Source organism: Schistocerca piceifrons, chromosome 1 (genome assembly GCF_021461385.2).
Source record: "Schistocerca piceifrons isolate TAMUIC-IGC-003096 chromosome 1, iqSchPice1.1, whole genome shotgun sequence".
NCBI lineage: Eukaryota > Metazoa > Arthropoda > Insecta > Orthoptera > Acrididae > Schistocerca > Schistocerca piceifrons.
Genome location: NC_060138.1, coordinates 843,139,068 through 843,166,309, shown reverse-complemented (window position 1 = coordinate 843,166,309; position 27,242 = coordinate 843,139,068). Strand labels below are relative to the sequence as shown.

General features: G+C 39.6%; 2 protein-coding genes across 5 annotated transcripts in view; one reads left to right on the top strand and one right to left on the bottom strand.

Moving 5' to 3' along the window:
- LOC124715237 (thioredoxin reductase 2, mitochondrial) overlaps window positions 1-18,820 on the bottom strand; it is a 61,498-nt gene extending 42,678 nt beyond the window's left edge. The window contains exons 1-4 of one of the 4 annotated variants that reach the window (XM_047243087.1): window positions 18,664-18,820; window positions 17,956-18,188; window positions 14,287-14,417; window positions 14,004-14,078 (exon numbers count right to left, since the gene is read on the bottom strand). In XM_047243087.1, the coding sequence (XP_047099043.1) occupies window positions 14,004-14,078; window positions 14,287-14,417; window positions 17,956-18,188; window positions 18,664-18,673 (449 nt within the window). In that variant the 5' untranslated portion in view covers window positions 18,674-18,820. Of the gene's footprint in view, window positions 1-14,003; window positions 14,079-14,286; window positions 14,418-17,955; window positions 18,189-18,261; window positions 18,569-18,663 lie in introns of those variants that run through there. The other 3 variants (XM_047243085.1, XM_047243084.1, XM_047243086.1) reach the window with 3 other exon arrangements.
- The window catches only part of LOC124715284 (C-factor-like), a 98,788-nt gene continuing 89,787 nt past the window's right edge, over window positions 18,242-27,242 (top strand). Inside the window, exon 1 of the mRNA XM_047243088.1 lies at window positions 18,242-18,612. Within this exon, the coding sequence (XP_047099044.1) occupies window positions 18,490-18,612 (123 nt within the window). The 5' untranslated portion in view covers window positions 18,242-18,489. The remainder of the gene's footprint in view (window positions 18,613-27,242) is intronic.

Sequence of the window (27,242 nt, the reverse complement as noted above, 5' to 3'; positions counted from 1 at the left end):
TTGTCTCACTAGGGGTAAGATAGATAATGCCTACAGGAAAATTAAAGAGACCTTTGGAGAGAAGAGAACCACTTGTATGAATATCAAGAGCTCAGATGGGAACCCAGTTCTAAGCAAAGAAGGGAAGGCAGAAAGGTGGAAGGAGTATATAGCGGGTTTATACAAGGGCGATGTACTTGAGGACAATATTATGGAAATGGAAGAGGATGTAGATGAAGACGAAATGGGAGATAAGATACTGCGTGAAGAGTTTGACAGAGCACTGAAAGACCTGAGTGGAAACAAGGCCCCGGGAGTAGACAACATTCTATTAGAACTACTGATGGGCTCGGGAGAGCCAGTCATGACAAAACTCTACCATCTGGTGAGCACGATGTATCAGACAGGCGAAATACCCTCAGACTTCAAGAAGAATATAATAATTCCAATCCCAAAGAAAGCAGGTGTTTGACAGATGTGAAAATTACCGAACTATCAGTTTAATAAGTCACAGCTGCAAAAATACTAACGCGAATTCTTTACAGACGAATGGAAAAACTGGTAGAAGGCGACCTCGGGGAAGATCAGTTTGGATTCCGTAGAAATGTTGGAACACGTGAGGCAATTCTGACCCTACAACATATCTTAGAAAATAGATTAAGGAAAGGCAAACCTACGTTTCTAGCATTTGTAGACTTAGAGAAATGCTTTTGACAATGTTGACTGGAATACTCTTTCAAATTCTGAAGGTGGCAGGGGTAAAATACAGGGAGCGAAAGGCTATTTACAATTTGTACAGAAGCCAGATGGCAGTTATAAAAGTCAAGGGGTATGAAAGGGAAGCAGTGGCTGGGAAGGCAGTGAGACAGGGTTGTAGCCTATCCCCGATGTTATTCAATCTGTGTATTGAGCAAGCAGTAAAGGAAACAAAAGAAAAATTTGGAGTAGGAATTAAAATCCATGGAGAAGAAATAAAAACGTTGAGGTTTGCCGATGACATTGTAATTGCGTCAGAGACAGCAAAGGACTTGGAAGAGCAGTTGAATGGAATGGACAGTGTCTTGAAAGGAGGATACAAGATGAACATCAACAAAAGCAAAACGAGGATAATGGAATGTAGTCGAATTTATTCAGGTGATGATGAGGGAATTAGATTAGGAAATGAGACACTTACAGTAGTAAAGGAGTTTTGCTATTTGGGGAGCAAAATAACTGATGATGGTCCACGTAGAGAAGATGTAGAATGTAGACTGGCAATGGCAAGGAAAGCGATTCTGAAGAAGAGAAATTTGTTAACATCGATTATAGATTTAAATGTCAGGAAGCCGTTTCTGAAAGTATTTGTATGGAGTGTAGCCATGTATGGAAGTGAAATGTGGGCGATAAATAGTTTAGACAAGAAGAGAATAGAAGCTTTCGAAATGTGGTGCTACAGAAGAATGCTGAAGATTAGATGGGTAGATCACATAATTAATGAGGAAGTATCGAATAGAATTGGGGAGAAGAGGCGCTTGTGGCACAACTTGACGAGAAGAAGGGATCGGTTGGTAGGACATGTTCTGAGACATCAGGGGATCACCAATTTAGTATTGGAGGGCAGCGTGGAGGGTAAAAATTGTAGAGGGAGACCAAGAGATGAATACACTAAGCAGATTCAGAAGGATGTAGGCTCAGTAGGTACAGGGAGATGAAGCAGCTTGCACAGGATAGAGTAGCATGGAGAGCTGCATCAAACCAGTCTCAGGACTGAAGACCACCACCACCACCACCACCACCACCACCAACAACAACAACAACAACTCATGTGGATGACCTCTCACAGTATTTAGGATCAGTTGCCACATACAAGAGGATATTTTGATTGGATTCCACACCTGAAAAACTATTGTCACCTGGAATGAACATCACTGGTCTGCACAGCGCTTTCAACATTTGAGCTATGAAGGAAGGAATCGAAGTTAATGTTTTAACTTGCTGAAACACTTGCTTATACACAATAATTTGCCAGATTAATAATTAAAAAGAGAATCACGTCCAAAAGTACAGAAGAAAAGAATTGTCAAAATTGTCCCGAGTAATAGAATAAAATGAAAGCTACTGGGGTGAGCCTGTTGCACAGGCATTTACGTAATACCATCCTTACTACCAACAAAGCTAATTTTGAAAAATGAGTGGAGCACAAATACCACAGGCAGAGAGACTTTTAGGTCATGAGAACTATGCTGGGGAAGCATACTTACACTTGGGACGATTCATGTGAATAGCGAATGGCGCATACACACCCAATGAGCAAAACTATGCAGCTAAGGACTGGAAGGTAAGATCAAAATTGATATTATTGGTTGATCCAGTGAACCATAAACACACAGCAAAAACTGGTGACAATAGAAGTTTGGAACAAGTTAAGGAGAAATTTGAAGACTGAGTTCTTGGAAGAAATGACTGATTAACTCTGTGAACCCCTTTCAACTGGGCAAGTACAAGGGACAATTATGTCAACAAGGTAATATCATGTCAAACTGACTAAGGAACAATGGGTTCAAGATTGCCAATGACTGGGTAGATACACTATCATTTACAGAACTACCCATGATTATGGAATTACAAAGCTAAGGCATACCTTTTACAGGAGACTGATAAATGTAAAGATCCTGCAGTGTGTAAAAATTGTTCCAGATATCCACATTCAAGAGAAGGAAACAACTTCAGCAGTTCACTTCAAAGATAAAAACAAGAACCCAATCAAGAGCTACAAATGCAAGAGGATGGACCACTTCAGAAGCCAATGAAATGAAAGGTTGCACACAAAAGAAAAAGGGCATCACAAACAGACCAATGTGGAGAACTCCTAATTGAGGTGACACACACTATATTATCCTTTTTGGAAAAGTATGTACAGAGAACCAGAATGGATGTTAGATTCTGCAACATCAATGTATATTATTAGAGATAAAACAGCTGTTTATGATGTTACCAATAAAACACATATGGGTACCCCGTATGAAATTTTCACTCTACACCAGTGTGTGCACTGATGTCAAACTTCCTGGCAGATTAAAACTGCTTGCCAGGCAGAGACTCGAACTCGGGATCTTTTGCAGGCAAGTGCTCTACCATATATGGTTATATCAACAGTGTATGATTCCAAGTTACACAATCAACTTGCAGGACAAGTAGATCCTAATATAAATTTAAAAGGAGAATTAAAGCATCATGGCCCAATGTTTACTGTATACAAACGATGTTACAACAGACTTGTTATCCAAAAGTGAAAGTCAAGAAAGGCAATAGAGTTACCTTCGACATAAATGGGGCACAAATAGTCAACCAATATGGTGAAAATGTAGTTACAGTGACAAATTAAAAGGAATTTTTGCACTAGATGCTACTAAAAAGGTAGATAAAGCTGTAAACCATTCTATGTACTCTGAGAATTTTTTATTTTTATTTTGCAGAAGGCTTGGACACCTAAACACAAAAGGGACATCATCATTAAAGGATATGGTAACAAGAACGGAAGATTGCAGTAAATGCAAGGAATCCTGTAAGTATTTATACACAGGAAATAGATCAGATTACCCTTTAAATAAAGTCTAGTAACAGTAGAACCATGGAGGTCTTGCAGATATTATACATACAAACGTCTGTGGATTGATGGAGTACAGAAGAAAGCTATTACATTCTTTCATTTATAGGTGACTGCTCAAGATATAATAATTTTTATTTTTTTAAGTTCTGGAGATCAAGTGAGCAATATGTTTATGAACTTTCACAATATGGTAGAAAGAGGACTGGAAAAGATCAAAATTGTCAAATCTGATAGTGGGGTGGAGTATATCAATCAAAAATTCAGGAAACATTTGAAGAAAGCAGGAATTAGACACCAAACCACCATCAGATACAGTACATCCCAGAATTGAGTAACAGAGAGCAAATAGGACTATTGTTTCAAAAGTGAGAAGTATGTTAACTGATTCTGTGTTACTTATACATTTTCAGGCAGAGGCAGTGTCAACAGCCATGTATTTCATTAATCAATCACCTATGGAAGTGGTAGAAAATAGGATCCACTACAAATTGTGGACAAGAAAGAAGCCAAACCTAAGCAACTGAAAAGATTTTAGATGGCTATAGTATAGAACCTAAAGCAATTGCTGGGAAAATGGGACTCAAGGCTAAGAAATGTAGTTTTGTAGATTATTCTACAAATAATAATGACCAGTAGTGGTGTCATACTCATTTAGATTTATAAAAAATTAAAAGAGTGTCATCAAGATCATACAATCAATTTATTAACTCCGCAAAGTTTAAGAAATAGAAACTCTGGAAAAAGAAACAAAAACTGCAGAAGAGGTAGAAGATCATCATGAGTACGAAGATGAAGTTCAAGAATATGAAGAACAGAAAGAAAATATTTTAAGACATTCTTCTCACACACCTAAAACTAAGATTACCTTGGTTATGAAATGTACATAGCCAAATATTTTAATGGTGAACCTACAACATTTAAAGAGGCTGCAAGTGGTCCAAATTCTTAACAATGGAGAGAAGATATGGAAAATGAACTGGAGTCATTTTGTCAAAATAAAACTACTAACCTGTGGAAATTCCAGAAAGGGAGAAACCATCAAAGGCACAATGGGTGTTGAACAGAATAAATCCTAAGAGTGCAGCACCAAAATACAAAGCATGACTAATAGTCAAGTGTGTGTGTGTGTGTGTGTGTGTGTGTGTGTGTGTGTGTGTGTGTGTGTGTGTAAGACTACAGAGGTTTTTGCCAGTTGTACCTATTAGCCCTAGGGATAAAAGATTTACTAACATGGGAAATATGTGAGATCCCATTGGAAGCAGTTACAAAATCTCGTCTACAAACAGGGAAGGTTCGGTAACTGGAGAGAGATATTTATGGATTTAAACAAATTGGTCATTGCTGGAGCAGGTATCTGCGCAATCCTTGATAAAAGATGGGCATGTAACAATCTAAGGCAGACACCAGTATCTGTTGAAGTAAAAACAAGGTCACAAAAATGGCTATAAGTGCTATTCTAAATAAAGCTGAAAAGCAATGATTTTTTTTTTTTTTTTGGAGGGGGGGGGGGTCACTTGTGTAACAGAAAACCTATTCAGACACACCAATGGAACCCAGAGCTAAGTTAATAACCAATTAAGCATATGTAGAGGGCACTGAAAATGTACCACATTCAGAGGCAGAAAGGGGTCTTTTGTATCTGTCACAACTTCCTGGCCTGATATCGCTTTTGCCACAAAAAACAGATTCTGCAAAAGCCCAAGAGAGATGCTGGAAAGCCGTTAATGAGATATACATGAAAGGAATCAAGATCTACAAATTAAGATATTGCAAAAAGGGAAATATAAAACTCAAGGGTTACTGGGGTGGAGACTGGGGAAGTGAGTGAGATAATAAATATCCCACTTCTGGATGTTGGTTTAGACTAATGGGACAATCTATATGCTGGACCTGAAAAAGACAGAAAACAGTAGCCTTGAATATGGTAAAAGTAGAGTACATGGCTTTATCACACACAAATCCAGAAGCATTCTGGATTAGGACTCTTAATAAGTGAGCTAGAGCCTAGTATCAGTACAGAACCCTCCAATATTTTCTCTGGCAAAGTAACGATAAATTTAGCCACAAATGAGGTTACTACTGCAAAGATCGAACACATCAATACAAAACACCGTTTTATAGATGATCACAGAGTAATGGAATATTGATGTAGGCTATTTATGCACAGAAGATACGTTAGGTGATCTACTTACCAAACCCTTAATGAAGACAAATTTCAGAAGACAATGAAACAATTGGATTTGACTTGTGAAAGTGAATTTTGTGGATATATGGGCAGCAAATTTTGTGTGTGTGTGTGTGTGTGTGTGTGTGTGTGTGTGTGTGTGTGTGTGTGTGTGTGCGCGCGCTATAACATGTATTGCACTGCACAGACCTCTGACTGTGTTCTATATATCCTTGCTGTGTTGTCTGGCTAATTTAGTTTTATATGCAAGTTTTATGTATTCTTGAATATTAAAATAAAGTTTCCCTTATTCCTACAAATTACTATTCAGGCTTACTTATTCCACTGCATAAGTTCTAACAAAAACTGGTTGAGAATAATACCTATAAAATCCATTTAACACATCAGAAGTGTTATTGTTATAGTCAATTAGTGACAGTTTTGAGGTGAATCTGAGACAATGTAATGAAATATATGGTAGCGAAAGTTTGACAAGGAATCGAAGTAGCAGCTTCCGGTACAATCTGGCAGATGAATATATCTGTCAATATGAAAGCACTGTTCCAGTATCCAAAGGGAACGTGGCTCGTAGAACAAATGCCTTCATCAAACAAGACACACCTACAAATCATCCATGTCATCAGAAGAGATTGAGCAAGAATCTAAATGTGCGCTCACACAAGACTTTTTTCCACTATTGTGTGAAGGATTCTCTTATATAAAGGTTAATTATGTTCAACTGGCTTGATCGCTGCAATACACTGTGCAACAGTAAAAAATATCTTGGTGGTAGTTGAACACATCCTTGTCAGTTCTTCAACTCCCTAACACAACTGTGTTGATAGAGCTTCCCTGTGGGCACATACTGTGATCTGATTTACCAAATAGATTAAAGCACACTGTATATACAGCACGCAGAGTTTGTCACTGCATACACTACACAGTTTGGTAAAAATGTATGGATGCTTATATGCTCCTCAACACATTAAAAATCATGTTACTCGCAATTTACACCAACTAACCATATATGGAAATAATTATTAGGAGTTATCCTATAAAAATTAAATCAAAATTCTCAGACAGAGAGAGAGAGAGAGAGAGAGAGAGAGAGAGAGAGAGATATCATATAATTATTTACAGGTAAACACACATGAACAGCGACTGCTTAAACGCCTCTGCCCAAGCTCTAATTTAATTTTCTCTTTGTGGTCCCCACGAGAGCAAATCACAAGCAGGACTGAATAATATTTTTACAGCCTACACTTAACACCGGTTCTCGAAATTCTGCGAATAGGTTTTTTTCAACACTTCTGCAACACTACCATGAATCAAATAAGCCTTTCATCATTCATGCCGGTCTTTATATACATGTTAGTGTTGTATGGTATGGAACCCGTAGACATAAATATTCTAAGATGGGACACACAAGTGATTTGTAAGACGTCTTCTCTGTAGAATGGCTTCATTTTCCCAGTATCCTGCCAATGAACAGAAGACTGCCATCTGCTCTACTTATGACAGGCCTGTAATCATTCAATTCTATATCCCTACAAACTGTTACACTCAGATATTTGTTTGAGTTGACTGATTCTATCTGTTAACATTGGTATAGTAATCAAAGAATACTTTTTTTTTTTTAATTTGTGAAGTGCATAATTTGTCACTGCTGAAAGCTTATATCAAGTTGCCAATCATTGCATCATTTTGAAATCCTATTAAGATTTAAGTGAATGTATATGCAGCTTCTTTTCAGGTAGTACTTTATTATTAATATACCGTATTTACTCGAATCCAAGCCGCACTTTTTTTCCGGTTTTTGTAATCCAAAAAACCGCCTGCGGCTTAGAATCGAGTGCAAAGAAAGTGGAAGTTCTGAAAAACGTTGGTGCGTGCCGCCACAACTTTCTTCTGCCGTCGAATATGTGTAGCGCTACACAGGCATGCTTTTTAGGCACAAAGATAAATACTGGCACCAAATCCTCTGCGTCAGTAAATAAATTACAAAAAAAGGTAGAAGACGAGCTTTTTTTCTCCGCCCCGAGTTTCGACCACTGCATTTTCATACATTATCCAACGAAGTAAATACAAATTCCGTATTGTTCATCTTCGAATGTAGCAGCATTTCAATGTACCACGAAAATCCGATTGACAAGACTGTTTGGGATGTTTGTCAATATGGCCAACTCTACGTTCTGAATTTTTTCCTACCTGTGAGAAGAGATGGTTGCTAATAGGAACTTCTATGAATTGTGAATCACATGCAGTATTCTCTTCACCATAAGAATAATACGAATATAAACATTTAGCCACGTATTGTTTCGTTTTTGCTGCTATCTCATTTAAATCCTATCTGCCTAATAAACTACGAAACTAGAGTGAGACAACAGCAAACGCAGAAGAATATATATATCATGTCATGCTTATATTCGTATTATTCTTATGCCTAATAGTGATACAGTCAGAAATGAAGCACAGCAATTGACTAGATTTTTAAATCTAAGATGACTAATTTTTGTGCAGAAGAGGCGCCTGCAAAGATTTTCAAACGGAGAAAAATTTTCGCTAACTCTCGTTCAGAACATCATCTATCATGCGCAGTAGTAGTAGTAGTAGTAGTAGTAGTAGTAGTTTATTCATCCAGAGAGAATGTACATTGCATGGATTATTTGGTTCTTGTTGATCATTATCAAAGAAAGCAGCAGTGTAAGTAACAACAAATGGCAACCTCTTGCCATTGTTTCGCTAATGAGACGATTCCGCTCTTTTTTTTTTTTAATTGTAAGTGGCGTTAGTGCGCACAAAAGCGAGCGGCGACAGGCCGTAAATACGCACTATCTGAATGCGACAAACAATGCATGACACAGTACAGTAAGGCATTTTCAGCTTAGAGTGACGTAAACACCTATAACAAAGAAAACGGCGCTTATCAGATCAAAGAAAAATAAGCAATCAATTCAAACCAGACGAAGCACGTGAAAAAGGAAGGGTACCCGTATAAATACGGACGGAGCGCCTGACGCATAGCAATGGCTACCTGCTAAAGCGTAACAGCTAAGGTTACGACTCTAACCAAACTACTGTAGCTGTATCGGCATTCATTCGACCTAAATTGTGTCTCATATTACAATGGACCAACTTTGTTTCGATTTGGAGACGCGGCCTAAAACTTGTCTCTCCCCTTGAATTTCGAGTGTCAAATTTCAGGTGCGGCTTAGATTCGGGAAATTTTTTTTCCCTTGATTTTGAGTCTAATTTTTCTGGTGAGGCTTAGATTCGAATGCGGCTTAGATTCGAGTAAATACGGTAGATAACTGCATTGTCAGTGAAAAGTCTGTTGTTACTATTAATACCATGTCATTTATATAAAACAAGAACAACAAGCGTCGCAACACACATCCCTGGGGTCACCTGAAGTGTTACATTTGTCTACTCTCCCTACAGGATGACATGATGCATCCTTCCCACTGAAAAATCCTCAAACTAGTCACAACTTTTGAAAAAAAAAATAAATAAATAAAATATGTTGTCACTAAATTATTTTATCAATTATTGATTGTTTTAATTGTTATAGTCACAAATTTTGTTTGACACTCCACAGCATCACATTTTTACTAATAATCGTTAGTATGGCACTGAGTCAAAAGCTTTCTGGAAGTCCTGAGAGTGCATCCACCTGATTGCCTTGATCAATGCCTTTCAAGATGACACATGAGAAAAAGTGCACCTTGGGTTTCACAGGATCGAAGTTTTTGGAATGCATGCCGATTGGCATGTTCGACCGATTCTAGAGTATTGCTTTTCAGTCAAACTTTTATCATGTTAGATTAATAGAAGAAATAGGAGGGGCTCTAACAAAGAGCAGTGCGTTTCATCACAGGATTGTGCAGTCACCGCAAGTGCGTTACGGAGATTCTCAACAAAATCCAATGGCAGAGGCAAAAAGACAAGCATTTCACATTATGGAGAGATTTACTAACGGAATTCCTAAAGTTTACATTCCAGGGACAGCCAGAGAACATATTACTTCCTCCAATTCTTGACAAAATAAGATAATTGGACAGATTAAAAAAAATCTACTCACCAAGCAGTGGCAGAACTCACACATAAGATGATAATTATGCAAGCTTTCGGAATCAGTGATGGCTACTTCTGGCAGAAGGGCTGAAGGGGAAGGAAGAGGGGTGAAGGAAAAGGCCTGGAGAGATCTAGCAAAAGGGGTAGATTTCAGAAAAGTCTGGAAAGTCTACCCTGACCCACAGTTCCGCGAGACTTTCTCAAAATCTAACGACCCCTTTTGCTAGACCTCTCCAGTCCTTTTCCTTCACCCCTCTTCCTTCCCCTTCAACCCTTCTGCCTGAAGGAGGAGCCAAATGTGTGTGTTCTGCCGCCACTTGGTAAGTAGATTTTTTTATCTGTCCAATTCCTTTACATTGCTTTCTCTTATGAAATGACCACAATGAGAAAATACAAGCAATTTTAGAGCTAATACAGACGTTTACTGTCAATCATTCTTACCATGCACCATTCACGAGCGGAAGAAGGGATAGAATGGTACCAGAAGTACCCTCCGCTACATATTGGTTAAGATGTCTTGTGGAGTACAGATGTAGGTGTACACCATTCTGCTCAAGATACATCACAATGTGATTATATAACACGTTTTAGAATTCTACAACTCTTGGATGTCAATGAGATCAAATGGTAGGGTTGAAGACCACTTCTGCTGCCCTTACTGTAGATACGACTGACCTGTGCTTCCTTCTGTCTACTGTTCAAGGGATTTTCAGTGTATTCTGATTAACAAGAGAGTTAATTTAGCAGAAAATTCTGTATAGAATCTCACAAGGATTCCTACAATTTCCTCACAGTAACTATTACCAGTTTCAACAATGACATCCTCAAAGATGTCAAGTTTTTGCAATCTGGTATAATACATTTCCATCATGAGTTGAGTATCAGACCATCTGTTCTAGATAGTTTTCAGATAAGGCATTCAGCAAAGTTTCACATCATGTCTTGTCACATCCACCAGATACAAAACTATTTGACACGATGAAAATAAATTGTTACATGTTCTATAACACATGACAATTTTATTATTTCCACAATCAGTCTGTATTTACATATTTCTAAGTTAAGAAATCTTTAAAATCCATATAAAAGCAAATTTATCATGGTGACATGGCAAATACCAGCCTACCATATCACAACATGAAAACATGACATACAGTGCATGTCAATATGAAACTGCTTAGTATGCCTGCTACAGATCTAGGGGATATATGTTTTAAGTAGAGTGGTTTTCAATGGGTGTTGCATGCATTTGGGACATATTATTCACACAGGTTAGTATGGCCAACACACTTGGGCGACACTGCACTTGGTCAGAACAGAGAGCAGAGGTCAGTAACAGTTCATATAACAAGGGCCGAGATTTAGCGCCTTTCATATTGACGTAATGTGACTGTTGAGAACATTCTAGAAGGGAGAACACATTCATCTGTATAGCACAGTCTATCACATGCTACAACCTGGGCCAGAATTATCAAATTATCTTTAAGAACCAAAGATATCCAAACCAGCCCTATTTAGGAAACACAGCAGCCTCTGTATCATCTACCTTCTGTCAGACTATGCACTGCCAGGATTCTCGTCCAAAAATTCCAGATTCATTGCCTCTCATCCACAGAAATCACATGGTTTAGCATAAGGGGTGTCTTGTGAGTGGATCCAGGTCAGTTGATGCTGTCGTGGTCATGGACAAGTTGCAGTTTTAGTTGGAGCTATGACCACTGGGTTACTACTGTGAAACCCATTGTATTGAATAAGTGCTCACATGTTGTATGGTATGCGTTTTAGAGCTCACATTTACCAAGACTTTTTGCCCCTAGTATCATATACTTTCAACTGTGTGCATTTACAGAATCAACTCTTTCGCTGCTGTGGCCATATATACATGTCTCGCTATGCTCTTTCCCATGTGCTGGGGACCTGTACATGTGCACCACTCGGGTTTTCCTACAGCACTATGAATGTCTGTATGCGCCTCAGCCACTGATGAGTTACTTCCACATCTCAATGAATAAAAATTTTTCTGAGTATTTACCACACAACGTATGTGCCTCTCTGTGTCTCTATGTGCCATCATTACAACTTAAGACCACACCATTCACAATGTGGAAGGATGTGAATTGGCATGTCACATGACAATAGGTCAGATGTAAAACCCAATAACTTTAAAACGAAATGAGATATCTTTCGGGGTCTCAATTTTAAATAAAATTTCAATCACTTATCTACATGTCATTCATTAAAAGGTATGAGCTAAAAAAAGCAATCACATGCAAACTCTGCCCAATGCATTACTTTTAGCTTTGAAACTAAAATTTTGTGCAGTGTTTTACTTAACTTGATGCAGCATGGAAAGTACGACAATGGAAAGAAATTCAGTTCTTTATAGAGCGAACATACCAGTCTATAAGATGCGCAAAGAAATTTTGTGTTTCACCTAACAGTTTTAGAGAAATCTCATCATAAATATTTCATATTAGCCGGAACACCGTGTCTCAGCAGGACGGTCATAATAAAGGTTGCCCTCAGCATGGAATACAGAGAGCATGTCTGTAACAGTGAAAGGCTAAATATGGTACATCCTGCGTAATGGAAAGGTGATAGGGTTGTGCCAATGTACCTGTCAGGGACAGCACCGTGCTGGAGTATTCATTCTACTGCACTTGTTTCCTAAGGGTATTATTGCAGTTGGGCTGTACGAGGCTGAAACTCTGCACTGATATGTGTGATGCTTTTGTACTGCATGAAGACCTGAATTACGCAGAACAATGCAATGAATGAATTATCACATTGTCTGGGATTCACAGATTTTGAAATGTTTCAATTTAAATGAAGTCTGTATTAAAAGATCTCAAGGAAAACGGCATAGATTTAACTAATGGTAATACAATGATGTTCTGGCTTCCATTAGACTCCACCTGGATAGTGAGAAATTGAGAACTGACAACTGGCAAGGAGATTCCATATCACAAAAACTAGTGTCTGTTGTCTTAGAGGAAGTTCCCAAATCATCCAACTGGGAAAATAAAGAAAGAATATAGGTTAAAGAAATGCACATGAACCACCTTTATTTTGCTTTTATTGCAGATACCCTAAAACAAATAAAAGAACTTAACATAGCAAGTTTGAAAGTAGGTATGAAAATTAATTACAGGAAGATTAAAATTATTTATAATCAATGAATTAAAAGAAAGTAATACGATTTAACAATAAAGTCATGGAATGAAATAAAACAGACTAAAAATGGCCCAAGATGTTACAGAAGCATCCATGCCTCTAATGTGTCAATGTGTATGCATTACTAGTTTTGACTCATTGCAGGAGACTGACAGCCTTTCCAAAGGGAGAGCTGTGTAAAGACATTCCAATGACATTATGGACAAAGGACTATGGTCAAACAATAGAAAAATAATACTTCACTCCTTCGCTTCACACACACACACTAACAAAAGGTTCCAAGGCAGCCTTTTCTCCTCTTCCACACACAATTCAGCTCTAAGCTGTCTTCTGATCTGTCAAGTTATAATATCTCTCTCTCTCTCTCTCTCTCTCTCTCTCTCTCTCTCTCTCTCTCACACACACACACACACACACACACACACACACACACACACACACGCACACACGCACAAAACCACCAACTCCAGCAGCTTGGGTCAGAATGCTATTAGTGAGTGTCTTTTAATCTTGCCTGTCTGCAATTTGATGTGTCTTCTTTACAGTAAGCAGCAATCTATCTTTTCCTACATTATAGATTACAAGCTCTGTCTGGCATCTAAAGCTGTACAACAACAAGTGCTCCAAATGCAGCCAGTGCACCCGCACTTAACACCGTACATCGCTTATTATCCAAATAGGTAACAATCTAAACAAATTAGATTTGGTGAAATGCTGTTTTCACAACCACTGCAACAGGGGACAAAAATAGTTTTCTTTTGAAATTTCTTAAAAATGCCACCCTTTGCAATCTGCAGTTTTTGTAGCAAAATTAAATTCTATATTTTCCTAGCTATTACAATCTGTTCTGAACAAAGGGTGATGATCTCATGACTGTAAAACCAAACTTAATTAAGTCAAATGATATACTTCCAAAAATCTGATCATTTAAAGAAATATCTAGTTCACACCTCTAAAGGAAATGCACATCAGATTAGTGAATGTCAAAGGTTATGATTAAAATGTTAATCACCACTGACAGACCTCAATAAATGATCTTTTCTTCTGTCTGGATCTTTCCAACGCTCACGTGATCCTTCAAAACAGTCTCTTCTCTCCCTGTAATTGCAGAGGAGGCTACCATTATGAGACTAATGCAAACTATGGAATAACACCCTTCCAACAACTAAATCTGAATGCAAAAACAAACATACACCCTCAATGAAGCAGCATTATTTTAAGCAGAAGGATAAGTTTTAGTTCAGTATGCATAGACATTACACTCCTTGTAAAAGCAATAATGTAAAAAGCAATTAAGTCAACTCACTTTTCTCTCAACTGCACTCGTGTTACCCAGTTGACTGATTTTATGTGGTCTTGAACAGCATTTCTAAGAACTTCCCAGTTATGTTTTATATCTTTTAATTCAGGAACTTCCCATCCATAAAACTTTGCATCCTACAAAAACATACATGAAATAATTATTTTGTGTTTTGCCACAGACAGTGAAAGCATTTGCATCAAATTCTACAAAGGTTTACAAAGTTTTGAAATATTTTATTTATTGAGGTATTAGTAAAATACTTAAATATATACTACATTTTTAATTTATGACTCAGTTATTTCAGCACCTACACACCTAAATGTGGCAAAATACTTCTATCACAACTTTTGCAGTAGGGCATCAGACGGATCAATGTGAAAACATTCCGTAGGATATTGAATATTGAACATGCCAATACCACCCATTTGTTTTGACCCATGATGTTATAAAAATATGGAAAAACTACTCATTAAAATTTGATATACATAAAATATGTACTATAAGAGGTGTCGTCTATTTACGTGTGTTAGCTTTGCCAGGTCTCAAAGAGACTACAGCCGGAACTTACATCCCCAACATACAGAAGCAAAATTAACACCGACAGTGTCCTGTTCCATATCACATGATATCATAACTTTCTGTCACTGGTCAAACCTGACATCTGGTTTCTGAAGGACCAAAAATCCCATTTCACATTTGTTAACAAATTTGAAAAAGATAGTTCCAAAAATTTAACATAGTATACTATACTGTCCTTGACCAGTCTGGTAATATCAACAAGGAGGATAGACTGTTACTCACCGTAACGGTGACACACTGAGTTACATACAAACACAACAGAAAAATCGTTACACATCGAGCTTTTGGTCAAAGCCTTCAGGGGAAAATGAAAACACACACACACACACACACACACACACACACACACACACACACACACACACACACAAAGCAGGCACACCTCACACACATGACCACTTCGGTTGGACTGCAACTGTTGCATTGAACAAAAGCTCTGGAGTGGGGGCAGGGAAGTGGCAGGGCTAGCAAGATACAGGTAGAAGGAGAGAAGAGCACTGTCTGATAATAGTATTCAGGGACTAGAAGGCAGCAGAACAAAGCCATCAGGTGTGTTTAAGACCGTGAAGGGGGTTGAGGAGGGTAACAAGGAGTTGAAAAGGAGATGAGCGGAGGAGGGAAAAGACTGATAGGTGCATTGGCAAGTGTTGACTGGAGGATGTGAAACAGTAAGTTATTGTAGGCTTAGACTGGGATGATTTCTGGAGCAGAGAGTGTGTTGTAAGGATGACTCCTATCTGCCCAGTTCGGAAAAGCTGTGGTGCACGGGAGGATTCAGATGGCATGGGTTTTGAAGCAGCTGTTGAAATCAAGCATATTATGTTCAGCTGAATGTTGTGCCACAGGGTGGCCTACTTTACTCTCAGCCACAGTTTGGCAATGGCCATTCGTCCTGGTGGACAGTTGGTTTTAAATTGGTACAACCACCAAACAGCTGACCTCTAGGATGAATGGCCACTGCCAAACTGTGGACAAGAACATAGTGGACCTCCCTGTGGTACAACAGTCAGCTGCACATAACATCCTTGATTTCAATGACTGCTTCACAACCCAGGCCATCTGCATCCTCCCCTACACCAAAAATTTTCTGAACTGTGCAGATGGGAGTTATCGCTACAACACATTCTCCATTACTGAAATTATCCCGGTCTCAGCATACAATTATCTACTGCCCCCACATCCTCTACCCAACAATTTCCAACCCCTCCATCCTTATTTATCTTCTTCCAATTCATAACTCCCCCCCTCCTACTCCTCTCTCCCCCCTTCAGTCACCCAAAGCACCTGGCACTCTTGTACTGCCAGCTTCTTGTCCTTACAGGTACTGCCTGACATCGCCCACATCCCCCCCCCCCCCCTACCAGATTGCTGGTTTCATCAGTGCAGTAGTTGAATAGTTTCAGTCTGGCTAGAGAGTGCAGTCGCGTCTGTTAGGTGGCTTGCTTGTTTGAATGTGTGCGTTTTCCCTTCTTTTCTGAAGAAGGCTTTGGCTGAAAGCTCAATGTGTAAGTCTTTTTGTTCTGCCTGTCTTGCAACTCAATGTTTCATCTTTACAGTGAATAGCAATCTATCTTTTCATAGCTGTTGATATTCCAACCTGGACTTTACATTGTTCAAGTCTGGTACGCCATTCTTAAGAGGTTGCTGTGATTAAAATGTAGCAGTATCTGCACTGAGGAAACAATCCTTCATTCTTAGTACACATTACAGTGTTCTGTTACTTAGAAAGAAAAGCTTTTCAGTATAATATACTAGTAAAACAAAAGAAGAGCCATTGACACTAAGTGCTGTTGCCACCTATTAATTGTGGAGCACAAAATACTGGTGGTAATATCTTAGTTTAAGTGATGGCAAACAGGAGCCTTCTATATAGCTGCAGCAAAACAGAGGTTGTCACAGAGTTGTTTGAAATTTTGTTACATGATTTGTTGTTGTGGATGCACGAAGCAGCCATGGCAAGTCAATTTTAGCTCTAAAGACTTTTCTTTTGCCGTACACCTACAGCACTCCCCTCTTACCAATGGAGTCTAATTTACTATAAGATTGTTGTTCATACATTTGTCAATAATTGTAGCTGTGTCACTATTTCATTGTCTCCAAGAACATGTGATTAGAAGTTGATCTATCTGCTCAGCAATAAACCCCTGACTTCAATATCAGCATATTTGGATAACAACATTCTGTTGCTATTGTCATTTACTATAATTCTGAAACTTCATCACCTATCTGGAAGAGCTTGAAAACACTTTTTTTAAACCTTACTTCAAATGACCTATAATAACTCCAACTATTTCATATGTGCAGAAAGGCAGAGTAATGTTGCATTACACGCATGTGGATGCAGCACTTTTATGTGACCCACTCATTGTTCCTCCAAACACCTTTCTTGTCTGCAATGGCATAAACACAAGTGATACCTGCTGCGATAATTACCACTTCACAACATAACTTACTCAGATATAAGTCTCTTGATACATTTTATCTGAGGAAAGCCATATCATAAGGACAAAAACCGTTATTTCTGGATGTACTATCACCACGTGCGATTCGCAACTGAAGCTATATGATCCTCAGATTGTTTCACTTAGTAATTTATTATTTCATAAGTAGGAAATTCAGAAATTATTAAACATGTGAAGCTATGTGTAAACAAATATTGCTTCACTATCGCTCGCTCCTCACTCACATGTTCAGCAATATGTCACTTTTGCCAATAAAACTTTCAACTCTGTTCCCTTTAAAACTAATCAGACAGGCACACTTAGTGGGGCAACTTCTGCTACTGACAAAATACCGTAAGTTAGTTACAAATGTATGTAACGTGCCTGTACCATCATCTGTTCACATTTTTACGTTAAAGAATGCAATCATCATACAACAGTGTGTAAAGAAAGTAAGGAAGTGGTCTGATGTGCAAAACTGGTATAGTTTTAACAAACAGGTAGCACCTCATTTGAAACGAACATATTTCATAATAGAATATATTTTAAATTTAATTACTCTTTGCTTAACTAGCTGATAATGTTATGTCCCTAGACTGATATTGTCAAATTAAAAAATAAAAAAAATTTAAAAAATGCTGCTATTGCTTACATATACTGCTTCACCAAGTAAGGCCGCTTGATGCATCAATTTCTTTGGTATACATCCAACATTTACACAGGTCCCTCCGAGACCCCACTTTGATCCTCTGGGAGATGGTGTGACGTAGTCCAAAACAGCCACTTTTGTTCCGTACTGGACAGCTTCCTTCGCACATGCTAAGCCACCTGATCCGCCTCCGATGACCACCAGATCATATTCGAAATTACTAGGTGTTACCGCCGCTGTAAAAAAGTATAGTAACGCCTTGCGTTTAGAGGTCATATAATCACAGAATTCAACGCATCAAAAACTTACTGGCAGTGCTGGTAATTGATCTCAACGAATACCATACATGACCCTGAAAACTGACTTTATTTTTCGTTACTGTAACACATTTCAGCTGAGATGCACGCAAAGTCAGCAGCCGCGCGCTAATCCCCGTAACCGCCATTCTGCGTCAGTTACGAACTAGTCACGTTTCTCGTCCGCGAAACAGAGAAATATTTTGTTACTAACGTAGACAACACACACATTACATTCGTCATGAAATCTATTCTGATAACTGGCTGCAATAGAGGTTTAGGTTTGGGTCTCGTCAATAAATTAGTGCAAAGAAATTCTTTAAAAAACCTGATAGCGACTTGCCGGAACCCACAAACTGCTAAGGTGAGTGAAAAATACAATAAATATATCGTTATTTAATCCTTGTATACTTACTTGGTGCCATGACGTTAATTCGATACCACAGCAATCTATGCCACCAGAAAACTCAATATGTGTGTAAATCCCAAACACTTCAGATCACGAATGACAAAAGGCTACGAAACGCTTTGCGGATTCATTCAAAGATACTCCTGCGTTGCCTAATCCGGACCGAGAGGCTCACCTTGACAGGGAAAAAGAACTGTCAGCGTGATCATCAGTTTTTTACGGAAACAGGAAACTGGTTACATCATGTCATTAGTTCTATGAAATGTGTATATTGCACAATTGATACATATAAATTACAGTGGGATTGCTTATTCTTAATAACTGATATATCTGGTTTAGTACCTGATTAACTTGCAGAAATTACTCAATTTTATTTTATTAGCCTTCAGACTGGAATACAGTACCAGAAGAGATTTCCCAGTCATACTTCGTATAGAAAGTTCTTTATTTCGTAGAACTGAAAGTACAGAATGAGCGATTAATCAATGAGAAAAATACCTCTGTCACGAGTGTTTCACTGAAAAACCTGAGAGACAAGACAAAATTAAAGAAATTGGATGCATGACTATTCATGCAGTACTTCATTATAACGCAACATGCTGGACTTTCGAGAAAGTTTTTAATACGACAGAGTAATTAACCCTGAAATAGGCGTAACTTACCGGCGACTTTCTTTAATATGCCGACAGTTTAAAACACATATGACTTAAAAAGAATCGTGAAATCACTTTGTGTTATGTTTCATTTGGTAGTACTTTAATTGATTTCGTATGCCGTCTTCATTCATAGAATGTTTCCGTTGCGCAGTACGATACGTAATAGTTTATTTGCTTTGATATATCCAACTGAACAGTTTGCACCTTACTAATGTTGTGCAGATACATTTACAATATGTTAACGTTTCATCAAATACGAAAGCAGTAAATGCGGTGATTCTATTCATATCAAGTAGGACAGCAAGTGAAACCACATTTAAATACAACTGTATACAGTAAGAATTGAATATAGAACAAGTAGACCATTGTACAAAATAAGGAATATTAACTGTGGTGAACAGTAGTAATTTAAAGAACGTTTACTGAGTGAGTGAATTTGCATTATCGTTGTGAAAGTTAGTATACTATAAACAACCCAGAACAAGATGGGATGCTGTGATGACAGTTGGGTCCCTGTTGAAAAACACTAATGAAACAGTTACTAGTGTCTACCTCTATGGTCAAGTCAATTAATGTTAGCTGAATGTAATGATAGCATTCTAATGTTCATGTAATATGTTTTGATCACAATGACATTAGTCACAGAACCATAGGGTCTGCAAGTGGGGGCAAGAGGAGACACACTGTTCAATAATTCAACATAACTTGCTCTATCACTCCTGACAAAAGTTCCTCAGCCTAGTCACAAATTTCGTTTGATGCCCCATACGACCATACTTTTTGATAATAAGTGTGGCTGTGATAATGAGTCAAATGCTAGTTTGCAATCAAGAAATGCTACATCTAACTGTCCATCTTGATCCAAGGATTTCAAAATATCGTGAGAAAAGTGTGAGTTGAATTTCACTTGATCAATGTTTTCAGAATCCAAGCTAGTTGGTATTGAGGATGTCATTCTGTTCGAAATACCTCGGTATATTTGAGCTTAGAATATGGGTATGTTCTAAGATTCTGCAAAAAATTTATGACAAGAATATTGGATGATAGTTTTGTGAATCACTTGTGCTATCATTCTTGTATATGGATGTGATCTGTGCTTTCTTCCCAGTCCCGGTCATGGTTTTATGTTCAAGGGCTCAGTGATAGAGAACAGTTCAATGAGGGGCTAAGTCAGCTGCAAATTCAGAATAGAACCTGAGAGGGATTCTATTGGGTCATGGAGCTCTTTTCAATTTTAGTGATTTCAGCTGCTTCTCAATGCCACTGGCGCCAAAATCTGTTTTAGTCAACTTTTTAAGCAATATGAGAATTGTAGGGGCAACAGTCTGGATGATTGGTTGAACTGGCCTTTGTAACATCAATCAAAACAGCATTGCCGTGTCGGAACTGCGAATGGTTGAAAGCAAGGGGAAGCTGCAGCCACAATTTTTCATGGGGGCATGCAGCGTTACTGTATAGTTAAATGATGACGGCATCTTCTTAGGCAAAATATTCCAGAGGTAAAATAGACCCCCATTTGGGTCTCTGGGTGGGGACTACTAAGGACGACGTTGTTGTTGAGAAAAACAAAATGGGCACCCTATGGATCAGAGTGTGAAATGTCAGATCCTTTAATTGGGCAAGTAGGTCAGAAAATTTAAAAAGGGAAATGGATAGGTGAAAGTTAGATGTAATGGGAATTAGTGAAGTTCACTGGCAGGAGAAACTGGACTTCTGGTCAGGTGAATACAGGGTTATAAATAAAAAATCAAATAAGGGTAATGCATGAGTAGGTTTACTAATGAATAAAAAAAATAGGAATGCAGGTAAGCTACCACAAGCAGCATAGCGAATGCATTATTGTAGCCAAGATAGACATGAAACCCACACCTACCACATTAGTAGAAGTTCATATGCCAACCAGCTTCACAGATGATGAAGAGACTGAAGAAATATATGATGAGATAAAAGAAATTATTCAGATATTTAAGGGAGACAAAAATTTAGTAGTCATGGGGGACAGGAATTTGATTGTAAGAAAAGGAAGAGAAGAAGAAATAGTAGGTAAATATGGACTGGAGATACGAAATGAAAGAGGAAGCCACCTGGTAGACTTTTGCCCAGAGCATAACTTAATGATACCTAACACTTGGTTTAAGAATCATGAAGGAAGGTTGTGAAAGTGGAAGTGACCTGGAGACACTGGAAAATTTCAGATTGATTATATGATGGTAGGACAGAGATTTAGGAACCAGGTTTTAAATTGTAACATATTTCCAGGGACAAATGTGAACTCTGACCACAATTTATTGCTTATGAACTGTAGATTACAACTGAAGAAACTGCAAAAAGATAAGAATTTAAGGAGAAGGAACCTGGATAAACTGAAATACCAGAGGTTGTAGAATGTTTCAGAGGGATCATTGCAAAATGATTGACAAGAACAGGGAAAATGAATACAGTAGAAGAAGAATGGGTAGCTTTGACAGATGAAATAGTGAAGGCAGCAGAGGACAAAGTAGGTAAAAAGATGAGAGCTGGTAAAAATCCTTTGATAACACAAGAGATATTGAATTTAATTGATGAAGAGGCTATTTCAGCATCCATTGAGAAAATAGGGTTAACCAACTGCAGATTGTGGCACACATTCAGACGATGTCTGTCATCTGGGCTCCAGAGTCATATTTGGATCATTCCAGTGACTGGCAGAGAAAGTCAAGAATTGCAGTCTTGCTCACAGAATTTCAACAAAGCTCACAATCTGCAGCATTGTCTCCAGAGCAGATTGTGGTCTTCTGGTTCTGAGTTGAGTGAAAGGCTCAAACCAGAGACTGGGAATGTTCTGTGACAAGCTAGGCTTTTACTTCCTAGACTTCTGCCACAGGGTTTAGATCTGTAGGGTCCCCCTAAATGGGTCAGGTGTGTGCTACATTTGTCGGGGTGCACACTATGGCAGTTTTTTTTTATTTTTATTTTTTTAAATTTTAGATGACTCTCAATTCAGTCCAGATAACAAGCACCAGAGTTTCCTAAAAAGTAGAGGGGCTCACATAGTATCAGACACAGAAAGATGGTTAAAACTTGAAGTTGACAGCAAAAGATTTTTGGGAGAAACTTAAGCTTATATCAAAAGGCTAGGCTAACGGGAATTGGAGGTGCTGTATTTATCACAGTAGACAAGAAACTCAGATCTAGCTCCAATTTAGCATGAAGCTGCATGTGAGATTGTTTGGCCAATACTCAATATCAGGGATGAGGATAACATTACAACTGGATCCTTCTATTGATCTCCACACACACTGTTGTGTCTAGACAAGACAGCCTAGACACAATGAGAGGAAGCCGAAAGGCACGCGCTAAGCCAAAGCAGGATGGCGTGAGGTCTGAAACAGGATACGTAATGAATGCTATAAAGAAAAGTATGTAGCTTCTGGAATACTTAATTTTAATCCATCCTTGTGGTACATCTGGAGATTGTGGCGATACAAGTGAGACTCTTTAGATACATGCAATGTTACTAATGGCGCCTTGCTAGGTCGTAGCCATTGACTTAGCTGAAGGCTATTCTAACTATCTGCTCTGCAAATGAGCGAGGCTTCGACAGTGTGCATCGCTAGCTACGTCGTCTGTACAACTGGGGCGAGTGCTAGTCCGTATCTCGAGACCTGCCTTGTGGTGGCGCTCGGTCTGCGATCTCACAGTGGCGACACACGGGTCCGACATGTACTAATGGACCGCGGCCGATTTAAAACTACCACCTAGCAAGTGTGGTGTCTGGCGGTGACACCACACACACCTCCTGGCATAATCAAAAACTTTGATAGAAACTTCATTTTGCTAGTACCCTGAGAACCCAATCACACTGCAACAATCAGAAGACACAGTAACCATGAAATAATTAATTGGGATGATTACAGTTTTGTTTGTGGTGGGCCTAACAAAAGACACCCTGTGAAACATTAGTAAATGCCTCCTCTGAAAACTAAGTATGACAAGAGATTAGGAACCTCACACATGATGGAGAAATGAGTATATTGGATCTCATGGTAACAAACAACACTGACCTCTTTGAGGATGCCCAAAATAGGGTCGCTGAGAGGAAGTTGCAACAACAATTATTGCCAAAGTACAAAGGGCAACTAAAACAAGTAGAATGATTACTTGTTCACTGAAATGGAGAAAAAGCAGTACTGTCAAACCTCAATGAGGATCTTCACACTTTGAGCTCAGGATACGAGGATGATGAGGAACTATGGCTCAAGATTAAAACAATACTTGACCATACACTAGACAGATACGTACCCAGTAGAACTGTTCACAATGAGAGGCTCCCTACATGGTATTGAGTCACTATAAAGACTACTGCACAATAGGTGAAAAACAAAGATAGAGCTACAGATAGAGGGATGTTGAATGAAACATTTGCTGTAAAGAAAAAAATGTGTGAAGTCTTCAGTGACTACCATAGCAGATTATTCACATAAGATCTTTCACAAAACTCGAAAAAATTCTAGTTGCCTGTAAAGGCCGATAGTGACACAAAAGTTAGTGTGCAGCCAATCACCGATGAGAAAGGAACCAAAACTGAGGGAAGCAAAGCAAAGGCAGAAATGTTGAACTCCATTTTCAAATGTTCCTTTACAAAGAAAAAGCCATGAGTATTGCTTTATGGTTTTTTCTTGAATACCATCAAAGGCAATGAAACATGGGTTTGTCACTTTGAACCGGAAACAAAACAGCAATCTGTGGTGTGGCACCCAACTACCTCTCCTCTGAAGAAGAAAATGTTAAAAGCTGCAGCATCTTCAGCCAGTAAAGTCATGACAACAGTCTCCTGAGACTCTGAAGGGGTCAGTTATTCGGTTTCAAGTCCTCCCTCACTGTGCAGTGATTAACTCTGGGGAAAAAAAAAAAAAAGCAAATTAACTTTTCCTTCTCCATAAAAAACGCAAGGCGTCATCCAAGTCTGTGCACACAAGAGGACCTCACAAAACTTCATTGGATTATTCTCCCTCCACCGTAAAGCCTGGGAGGACATTAGTTCAAATCTTCATCTGGCCATCCTGATTTAGGTTTTGTGTGATTTAGGGAAATCGCTTCAGGCAAATACCAAGAGAGTTCCTTTGAGAAGGCATGGGCAACTTCCTCCCCAGTCCTTCCCTAATCTGACGGGACCAATGACCTCGCTGTTTGGTCCTCTCCTCCAAATTAACCAACCAACCACCAACCTAGGTCTTACACCTTCTGACTTCCATCTGTTTGGCCCAATGAAGGATGCACTTCTTGTGAAGCCATATGTGGATGATGGGGAGGTTATTGATGTAGCAAGATGGTTGTTTGTTTGAATGGGAGCGGGGACCAATCAGCGAGGTCATCAGTCCCATGATCTAAGGTGCCAGAAACCATGGGAGGAACAACACAAACAGCACAGTCCAGTCAAGGGGAAGGGGAAATGAGCAAAGAGGTAAAGGGAATGTTGGGCAGAGGAAAGAACAGGAGGGGGGGTGGGGGGCGATGGGGAGAGCAGGGGTGCCCCAGAAACACTACGCCCATTGGGGCACCTGTATCACCACTGACCCATCCCGATCCCCACACTTGATCAAGACACAATGAGGACAAGACCAGGGGAAGAAGGCACAAGAAAAGGGGAAACAAAACTGCACAAAAGATCAGACAAAACATAGGGAAAAAAGCAGGAAGAAACTGGCTGGTGTGGAGGCAAGGCCAGGGCCACCATAACCAATGCCAATGCTAATTGAGGTACTCCATTTCCAAAGGAAAATTCAAGAACATAAACCTGAGAGGACAAACCACTTATGGAAATAAAATTGAGGACAAATGTAACCATGCAAATGTTGTCTGTTAACTCCTGGGTCAAGGAGAGTGGGAGGGCATATTTAGTGCAAAGGGCCAAAAGGCAGGGGCAGTCCAGCAACATATGGATCTCCATGAGTCCCACAGCTACAAAGGGAAGGAGGGTGGCACATTGTGGAGTAAAAAGTCATGGCTCAGCCTAGTATGGCTGATGGCTGGTGCAAGGATGACAAAGGATGGTAGATTCCTGCAGGAAGAGGCGGAGGGAAGAACGCAATATGGCGAGACTCCCCTTGATTGCACGAAGTTTATTAGATGGGGTGGCCTCTTGAGAATCAGCCCATGATTGAGCAAAGAGGTATTTGACATAAAGCCACAAATGTGCCCCCAGAGGGGTCACGGAAAATGGTGGGGGTTGGGGGCGGGGTGGAGGGGGAGGCCAGATGATCAGCAAGTTCATTACCCAGGACACTGACATGGCTGATAACCCAAAGGAAATCATCTGAACAAGCAGTATCACCAAGATCGGCCAGAAAGCCGTGGATGGCAGAGACTGAGTGGTGGTGGGAGAAACACCGAGGATAGTCTGAAGGCCATTCATTGAGCCCATACATAAAAATACTCGGGTTAGGGAGGTCCATTTAATAAAGCAGAGGGCTCAATAGATGGCCATGAGTTCCACAGAAAACACCCCACACATGGCAGGCAGGATATGGTGTTCCATGCCAACAGAAGAATTGAAGACATATCCAATGTGATTCGCAGATTTAAAGCCATTGGTATAAAAAACTATGGCACGCTGAATCTCTTATAAGAGCATTCGGAACAAACAATTAAACACCATTGGAGCGATGGAGACTTTCAGACCCTGGAAGAGGTCCATCAGATCCCAGGGCAGAGGAACTAATCAAGGGCAGGTGGTCAGGAAAGAAAGTTGAAATGAGAACAAGGAAGAGAGTGGAAAATGCACCAGAGGGAAGTGAGATGTAGCCCAACCAGTGAACCTACCTGAGGGCAGGTAGTGGATGTGTGACATCCTGAAGCCACATAATAATAATAATAATAATAGAACAGAAGAGGAGAAGAGGGGTAGGACAGTTAGTGATGGCATAGGAAACCAGGAGCTGGGACTGCCAAACCAAAAGGGGAGGTATCCCAGTATCAACTAGACCAGAAGACAAGGCTAGAGCAAAAGGCACCGCTGGCCAAACAGATACCATGATGGTGAACTAGTTCCAAGAGGAGCAGCATGGAAGAGGCTTCAGATCCATAAACTTGACAACCATAGCACAGATGAGACAGAAATAGTGACCAATAAAGGTGGAGAAGGGTTGAACAGTCTGCACCCGACAAGATGTGGGCAGGGATGTGAAGAACACTGAGTTTACAAAAACAGGGAACCTTCAGAAGGCAGATATGGGGCAACTAAGTAAGCTTGTTGTCAAAAAGAAGACTCAAGAAATGGAACTGGGGGACCGCAGTCAGGTGTTGGGCATAGAGGCAGAGCTTCAGATCAGGATGGGCCATAATATGGCTTCAGAAATGCACCACCATCGACTTAAGGAGAGAGGATTGAAAACCGTGTGAGGCTGTCCATGTCGAATCATGCCAGATGACACCCTGGAGCTGTTGTTCCACAGAGGCCACTGAGTGGGAGCTAGCTCAAATGCAGTAATCATCCACATACAGAGTAGGGCTGACAAAGAGTCCGGCAGAGGCCACAAGTCCATTAGTAGCAATGAGAAAAAGAAGGAACTTTAACATGGAGTCCTGTGGAAAGTCAATCTCTTGGGTCTTTGGAGAGCTGAGAACGTTGCCAACCCTAACCTGAATGACCGGTGGGACAGGAACTGGTGAATAAAAATTGAAGGGGGTCCCAAAGATCCCACTCGTCAAGTGTAAGTAGGATGTGATGGCACAAAGCTGTCTCATAGGCCTTACAAAGATCAAAACAAACTGTGACAAGATGGTGGCACTGTGAAAAGACCTGCTGAACCATGGTTTCTAATCAAAGCAGATGATCAATCGGAGACCATTCCTCCTGAAAGCTGCAGTGGTAAGGAGATAAAAGATCCCAAATGAGTTGACAAGCCACTATCCATTCGAGTACTTGCATGGGACATTGATCAAGCTGAT